This window comes from Brassica napus, chromosome C4, assembly GCF_020379485.1.
Source record: "Brassica napus cultivar Da-Ae chromosome C4, Da-Ae, whole genome shotgun sequence".
NCBI classification, from domain to species: Eukaryota; Viridiplantae; Streptophyta; class Magnoliopsida; order Brassicales; family Brassicaceae; genus Brassica; species Brassica napus.
In genome coordinates this window covers 13,054,750-13,063,671 of record NC_063447.1, presented here as the reverse complement: position 1 = coordinate 13,063,671, position 8,922 = coordinate 13,054,750, and the positions used below count along the sequence as shown (strand labels likewise).

The 8,922-nt window shown below is 29.5% G+C and overlaps 1 protein-coding gene across 1 annotated transcript; it reads left to right on the top strand.

Annotated features, from left to right (window-relative positions):
• Positions 1-5,169: 5,169 nt before the first annotated feature.
• Positions 5,170-7,587, top strand: LOC106396570 (folate-biopterin transporter 1, chloroplastic). The gene is made up of 8 exons (XM_013836997.3): positions 5,170-5,431; positions 5,576-5,811; positions 5,892-5,956; positions 6,027-6,189; positions 6,263-6,411; positions 6,506-6,772; positions 6,848-7,016; positions 7,080-7,587. The coding sequence occupies exons 1-8, from the start codon at positions 5,215-5,217 to the stop codon at positions 7,479-7,481; spliced, it is 1,668 nt and encodes a 555-aa protein (XP_013692451.2). The 5' UTR covers positions 5,170-5,214; the 3' UTR covers positions 7,482-7,587.
• The last annotated feature ends 1,335 nt before the right edge of the window (positions 7,588-8,922 follow it).

Genomic DNA, 8,922 nt, shown 5'->3' with positions numbered 1-8,922 from the left:
TCCAAAAAAAAAAATCCAAGTGCTGCTGTGTCGTCGGTAGTAGTCAACGCAAGACTCAACATGTTGTGAAACTAAAATTTACCCAACGTTAACAAATTTTATTTTTATTCCATCTATGCTTGTTAAAAATACTTTTTCTTCTAATTTTATTTTTATTCCATCTATGCTTGTTAAAATACTTTTTTCTTCTAAAATTTTAAAACTATCTTGTTTAACAGATTTTCTTTCATCTAATCGTTGCTAGAATTTTTTTTTTTCTCATACCATCTCAGTACACTATAGTTATTGTATTTTCTTTTTTTTTTTCCTTTACGCTACTTTTAACTTTTAACAATCAATATTAACTTGCATTCTTATAAGATGCTGAATCTTTGTTTTTAGTTTATGAAGTGGTAGACAGAAACGAACGTACTCTAATTTGTACATAATTTTGGTGTAAAATAGCAAATAAGTTACAACAACATAAGAAGAAAAATAGAGCAGCATAGCAAATTATCTCCTATATATTAAAAGAGAAGCATTCTAACATTTTCTGTAGCCACGTGTCATCACCACAATCATTCTTAGAATCCTTAGAAAAATATGTTGGTTCATCAAAATATATAATAAGCTTTTTATTAATCTCATATATATTAAAAGAGAAGCATTATAACATTTTCTATAGCCACGTGTCATCACCACAATCATTCTTAGAATCCTTAGAGAAATATGTTGGTGCATCAAAATATATAATAAGCTTTTTATTAAACTAATCATAAATTGATTATTAATGTTATTCATTGTTTCCTTAAACAAAAATAACGGAATTACCAAATCTGGCTAAAGTATATATGAAAATTAATGATTTTGAATAATAAAGATTTGATAGAAATTAGTCTATTTTCTATCATTTTTTAAATTTTAACATATTAAAATAAATTAAACAACCACATTAATATAGTAAGAATTTAGATTTTTCTGTATATGTTATATTTTGAAATTTTAAAAAAGAATATAAATGACTAAAGTTGTCGAAAATCTCACATTGAATTTTTCATGGTTTAAATTTTTTGTTATAAAAAGATATAAATGATTACAAAATTATATAATAAGAAGTCTCATTTAATAAATATTAATATTTTTAAAATAAATTATGTACAATATAAAAATACATATGTATTTTAATTTCGAAAGTTGCTTTGATTTTTCGTTTGATAAAAAAATTGAACAAATATTGACAATTTAATATTTAGTTTTAAAACTTTTCATAATGTTTTTAAAATTATAAATGACTAAAACTATTAAACATCCCACAAAAAAAAAATTGTTATCGGTGATTCAAAATTTTTGTTACAGAAAATACAAATGATCAAAAAACAATATGAGTATAAAATATTATTTAACAGATAACAATATTAAAAATGTACTATATATATATCTATGTTAATATCATTAAAACTTAATTTTATATCATATAAAATAGAAAAGGTGTTTGTTTGAATTAATAAAATTTATTTATGTGTTTGCACCAATTTAATCATATACGTAATATTTACTGAGTTTTTAATTATCAATATATATGTATTATTTAATAATATGTAAAAGAACATGTAATACGTAAAACTAATTTATATAATATTTATTCCGCGCAAAACGCGGCTCTTAACCTAGTACAATGTTATTTCATAACACAGCAAAATACAAATTCGATGGTCTATACTCTCTTTTTGGCATCTTCGATGGACTATATTCTATAAACATATTTATCAAACAAACATGTTTTCTTTTCTGGAAAAAAAAATCAAATAAATGTTCGATGCAAAACTAATGTGACAGTGAAGTTCTTTAGGGAAATATTCTCTCGGCTTCTTATTAATTCTCACAGATTCCTAAGCTAATATTTTCTCTGTTTCAGTTTAATTGTCTTTGTAAAGTAAAATTTTAGTTCAAAATAAGTATCGTTTTATAATTTCAATGCAGATTTTATTGATTTTATATTTCAATCTATCTTTGTATTTATTAAAATGTGGATAAGTGTATTGATAATGATATTTTTATTTAATAAATATACAAAATTAAATATTTTTTAATATGTGTGTCTAAGTCTAAATCAACTGCAATTTGAATAAAATGGATGGAGTATGATATCATCAGTTGGTCTAGACAGATTCTTAGGGTGTGATAAAAAAGTGATTAAAAAAAAAGACAAATTCGTAGGGTGTGATAAAAAAGTGATAAAAAAAAGACAGATTCCTAGGGTAATCTGTAACAAATAAAAAGAAGCACTAGAACAAAGAAAAAAGAAGCAGAAGTTTCATTGTTGCTCGAGCTGTCGAGTACGCACTCAACAATAAAGGCCATGGATCTATGATTGATGGTTGCCTCTCGTGGGATGCCCATAATGTGATGGTAAAGCATGTAACATGTTTGGTCATTTTCCTAATCAGACGATTCATTGTTTTGTATAGTTAGTGTAAGTTTTTTTAATGGAAAATTAATCAACAATTTAGTCAAAAAAAAAAAAAAGATTACTCAACAAACAGAGGTTGTTTTTAAGAGATTTTTTTTTGAGAAAAAATAGATGAAAATAAGAATATAAAATAAATATGTATTGTGTACGTACCTACTTATGCAATAGTTTGTTCTTTTTGAAAATTATGTCTATTGACTTTGTATTTATTAGATTAATTAACTGAAACATTGTATTTTAAGATTTTTATATGATAATATTTTTATATTCTTCTTCAAAAGATTGATAAAACAGAACATACTTCCAATAAAAAAACAAATAATATAGTAATTTTTAATGGTTTTATATGAATGTTAGCCATTTATAGATATTTACACAAAGCACACAACATCAATCATGAAATACATTGTAATTTAATTTTATCTTTAAATTTGAAATAAAATATGTATTATGAATGTAAACAAAATTTCATATTGGAATTTAGATATATAATGTGTAATATGTAATATGATGTCCAATTCTGATCAATACGAAATCTTTTATAAAAAGTCAAAAACAAAATCTATATGAACTTTAATTGTCGGATTTAAAGTGGATATTATCGTATTAATTGGTTTAGTAAAAGTTGGACATGGACTCGAAAGACTCCAACAATAGAATACAAAATCAAGAAAAAATGTCATAAGAATTTGTTATATTTTGTTGAAAATTTCTCAACAAAAATTTCTTTTTTTCTCTCTTTTTTAATTATTATCGTTTTCTATTTATTTATCTATTTATTTGATGTTAAGATATTTTATACTGCCTACAATAATGTCTTTAACACAAATAAATTGTTGTTAACTGAAAAAAAAATTATTTACTGAGTTTTTAATTATCAATATATATGTATTATTTAATAATATGTAAAAGAACATGTAATACGTAAAACTAATTTATATAATATTTTGCGCGGATCTTAACCTAGTACAATGTTATTTCATAACACAGCAAAATACAAATTTGATGGTCTATACTCTCTTTTTTTGGCATCTTCGATGGTCTATATTCTATAAACATATTTATCAAACAAACATGTTTTCTTTTTTGGAAAAAAAATCAAATAAATGTTCGATGCAAAACTAATGTGACAGTGAAGTTCTTTAGGGAAATATTCTCTCGGCTTCTTATTAATTCTCACAGATTCCTAAGCTAATATTCCCTCCGTTTCAGTTTAATTATTTTCTAGAGTAAAATTTTAGTTTCAAAATAAGTGTCGTTTTATAATTTCAATGCAGATTTTATTGATTTTATATTTCAATCTATCTTTGTATTTATTAAAATGTGGGTATGTGTATTGATAATGATGTTTTTATTTAATAAATATATAAAATTAAATATTTTTTTAATATGTGTCTCTAAGTCTAAAACGACGACAATTAGAATAAAATGGATGGAGTATGATATCATCAGTTGTTCTAGACAGATTCCTAGGGTGTGAAAAAAAGTGATTAAAAAAAAGACAAATTCGTAGGGTGTGATAAAAAAGTGATAAAAAAAGACAGATTCCTAGGGTAATCGGTAACAAATAAAAAGAAGCACTAGAACAAAGAAAAAAGAAGCAGAAGTTTCATTGTTGCTCGAGCTGTCGAGTACGCACTCAACAATAAAGGCCATGAATCTATGATTGATGGTTGCCTCTCGTGGGATGCCCATAATGTGATGGCAAAGCATGTAACATGTTTGGTCATTTTCCTAATCAGACGATTCATTGTTTTGTATAGTTAGTGTAAGTTTTTTTAATGGAAAATTACTCAACAATTTAGTCAAAAAAAAAAAAAATTACTCAACAAACAGAGGTTGTTTTTAAGAGATTTTTTTTTGAGAAAAATAGATGAAAATAAGAATATAAAAATATATATATATATATATATATATAGTGTACGTACCTACTTATGCAATAGTTTGTTCTTTTTGGAAATTATGTCTATTGACTTTGTATTTATTAGATTAATTAACTGAAACATTATTTTTTACGATTTTTATATGATAAATATTTTTATATTCTTCTTCAAAAGATTGATAAAACAGAACATACTTCCAATAAAAAACAAATAATATAGTAATTTTTAATGGTTTTATATGAATGTTAGCCATTTATAGATATTTACACAAAGCACACAACATCAATCATGAAATACATTGCAATTTAATTTTATCTTTAAATTTTAAATAAAATATGTATTATGAATGTAAACAAAATTTCATATTGGAATTTAGATATATAATGTGTAATATGTAATATGATGTCCAATTCTGATCAATAGGAAATCTTTTATAAAAAGTCAAAAACAAAATCTATATAAACTTTAATTGTTGGATTTAAAGTGGATACTATCGTATTAATTGGTTTAGTAAAAGTTGGACATGGACTTGTAAGACTCCAACAATAGAATACAAAATCAAGAAAAAATGTCATAAGAATTTGTTATATTTTGTTGAAAATTTCTCAACAAAAATTTCTTTTTTTCTCTCTTTTTTAATTATTATCGTTTTCTATGTATTTATCTATTTATTTGATGTTAAGATATTTTATACTGCCTACAATAATGTCTTTAACACAAATAAATTGTTGTTAACTGAAAAAAAAAATCAGAAAATATTAAGGAATAAAATGGAGGAAAAAAAAAAAGAATTATCCAGAGGGCAAGGAGACTCGATAATAGCTAAAGACACGGAGGAGTGTTCATTAAAAAAGCCTTAAATTTAACAAAAGTTAACTTTTAATGGCGTCTCGCAATCTTTTCTCCATCCCAACAATCTCACCCTCTCAAATCACACTCTCCCCATTCACCTTCCTCCCTAGACGCCTCGCCATCACCGCCCGATCCCACCGCCGGAAGATTCCTCGGGATAGGAGAGACATGTCCTCCACAGTTTCGATCCCGGAGCTTCCTCGCAGAAGGGATTCAGAAGAAAGTCTCCTTCTTGATTCCAGAATTAGTAAGTTCCATCAACTGGGTTCATCGAAATGTTCACACTTTCTTATGATTAATGAACTGGGTTCATCGAAAGATAGTGAATTGGTTCGAAAAGATTCAAACTTGTGATTAGTCTCTCTGTCTCTAAATGTGTTGTGGTGTATAGGTGTAGCTGAAGGAGATAGTGTGAATACAGATGTTGAAGGAGTCAGAGATGGTTCTGTTAGAGGACAGGCTCGTAAAGGAAGAAACTTTAGTAGCAGAAAAAAAGTTTTGGGTGTTGAGTTATCGCCAGACAATTTTGCTGTAGCAATGGTGTATTTTGTTCAAGGTGTTCTAGGACTCGCTAGGCTCGCTGTTAGTTTCTATCTTAAAGACGACTTGCATCTTGACCCTGCTGAGGTATATGTCCTTGTTGAAATGCTTTCATGAACAATTGTCTTTTTATAGGCTGACAATAATGTAACATCTCTTTGACTTAGACAGCTGTGATAACGGGACTTTCTTCGTTGCCATGGCTTGTTAAGCCTCTCTACGGTTTTATCAGGTATATGCCTCCTTCATCACCTCTGTTTTGTTAGCATTTTGAGTTCTAAGGTACTTGTTTTGTTTTGCAGTGATTCGGTGCCTCTATTTGGCTACCGGAGGAGATCATATCTAGTTCTCTCGGGACTACTTGGTGCATTTTCTTGGAGCTTGATGGCTGGTTTTGTTGACAGTAAATATAGTGCTGCTTCTTGTATACTTCTTGGTTCCCTCTCTGTCGCCTTTTCTGATGTTGTAAGCTTTCTAACCCATTAGATTGTTTAGTTGATAGACAATTCATCATATTGAACTGTTTGAGTTATTACAGGTAGTAGACTCAATGGTTGTTGAACGTGCTCGTGGCGAGTCACAAAGCGTGTCGGGATCTCTGCAGTCCTTATGCTGGGGATCCTCAGCCTTTGGTGGAATCGTGAGTTCCTACTTTAGCGGCTCTCTCGTGGAGTCGTATGGTGTGAGGTACAGTCCCTTGAAAAGAAGCTTTCCCTTTTTTTCTCTGCCACGTGTCGTAGATAACTAACTTGGTGGCATTCGAAAAGCTGTTACACCTCAGGTTTGTATTCGGGGTGACAGCTTTACTACCTTTGATAACTTCAGCAGTTGCCTTTCTCGTCAACGAACAACGTGTGGTCAGACCAATGCCAGGGTCAGGGCAGAAAGAGAACATAGCCTTGGCCAATCCCGGCTTTCTTCAGACCTCAAAGCAGAACATGATTCAGCTGTGGAGTGCCATTAAGCAACCTAATGTTTTCCTCCCAACCTTGTTTATCTTCTTATGGCAAGCCACGCCACACTCTGATTCCGCAATGTTTTACTTCACGTATGTTTCTCTCTTCCCACTGAGATGATAGTAGTTACTTAAGTTGCTAGCTAATGCTAAACATTGTGACCTCAGAACGAACAAGCTTGGCTTTACTCCGGAGTTTCTAGGAAGAGTTAAACTTGTGACCTCAATTGCTTCGTTGCTTGGAGTAGGACTGTACAATGGCTTCCTCAAAACCGTTCCTTTGAGAAAAATCTTCCTCGTCACAACCGTTTTCGGAACAGGTCTTGGGATGACTCAGGTTAGTCTCTTTAGATGAAGAACCGTTTCTTCTATATTAGTCACTAATCTTATGTCTTTGCAGGTTCTCCTCGTGACTGGTTTTAACAGGCAGCTGGGGATAAGCGACGAGTGGTTTGCAATAGGAGACTCTCTGATCCTAACAGTTCTTGCACAGGCCTCTTTCATGCCGGTTCTCGTGTTAGCGGCGAGGTTGTGTCCGGAAGGAATGGAAGCAACGCTCTTTGCTACGCTCATGTCAATCTCCAATGGAGGCAGTGTTCTTGGGGGACTTATGGGGGCAGGGCTGACTCAAGTGTTCGGCATCACAAGAGACAGTTTTGATAACCTGTCGACGCTTATTATCTTGTGCAATCTTAGCTCGTTGCTCCCTCTGCCTCTGCTTGGTCTTTTGCCAAAAGATTCTCCAGACAATGTTGGTAATAAGGATGATCCAGACATTGACATAGAGATGAAATCTAATTAAGGAAGATGATGTATACCTTTGGTTATGTGTATTCAGTTACAACGGTTGTCATGTAACCAAAATGTTGTTCATTTACAAAGAAGAAGAAAAAACTACTTTAATATAATAGTAATCTCAACAAATTAAGTTTATAACATAATTCTGGATTTGATTCAACATACTTGATTCAGTCTTCCTCGCCAGTACCATAGTTGTGACATGACAACGCAAGTTCCATACTTGTTGTCACGGTTGTTACTTCTTCCTCCAGCCAATTAAGATACTCTAATATGTAAGTAATGATCAAAACAATATTTAATAAAATTACAATTTAATTACATGTTAGTTCTATACTATGTTGGTGTTTTAATAAAAACTATATATATAAATACAAATATTTATCTATTTATTTATGATTATTACATCTTTATATAGTATACATATAATTCGATATCTAATTAAGATAATACAATACATATTGTGAAAATCAGAAACATTAAGGAAAAAAATAGATAGTTATTAAGGCCTTGCATAGAAAACAAATTTGAACCAATTAAATTGTTCCCTCCAGTATTTAGCTGCAAAAACTTAGGCTAACCATTAAGATTAACGTAATGGTTTTTTTAAAGTCAATGGTTAGACAAAATGTGATGGTACGAATGCTTATGGTTGGTTGAATTTTATCTATTAAAGATTTTAACTTTTATAAAAATATATATATTTAGACATATTCAATTCAACGTGAACATATAATATATAAAGTTATTATAATTTGTTAAATTTTGGAAATAAGTATTATTAATTTAGATGCTACTATATATTAACATTAAAATATACATTAATGTACTATTTATTTATTATTTATATCTTAACAACACTAAAAATATAGATTTCGTATAGAAAATTTCCTTTTATATTACTATGCTTTTTTTTTCTTACCTTGTAGGTTCCTTCAAGTATTTAAACTATAAATAATAAAATTTGAAAAATGTAAAGCTAAATAAAATACGTAAAACCATGATATGTTGGTTTTAATTTTTTGTATGGTGATCAGTGTAATAATATGTCTAAATGAGACCTTATCTTATGGATCTTGGAAGTCAAGTACTGCAGTAAGACATCAATTAAAACTTCTATTGAACCGCTCTCAAAAAAAAAATTTCTATTCAGCCGTTACTGTCAACTTTTAGTAAAGGGGTAGCCGACGGTATCTACCGTCGAATCAGAAGAATTATGACGATTACCACTTTCTGATTTCTATTTTAGTACTTTTCGAAGGGGACCATTAGCTACTCATTTGGAACAATCCTCGTTTATTCATTGAGACATTGTCTATATTGCCAACATTCATCATCGAGGATGTTCATTATGCGTTACTCAAAAATTGGTACTTCTACTCATTGCACCCAAGTATATGTTTGATTTTGTTGGCTAAAGATTGAGCGGTGAGCGCTGTATTCAT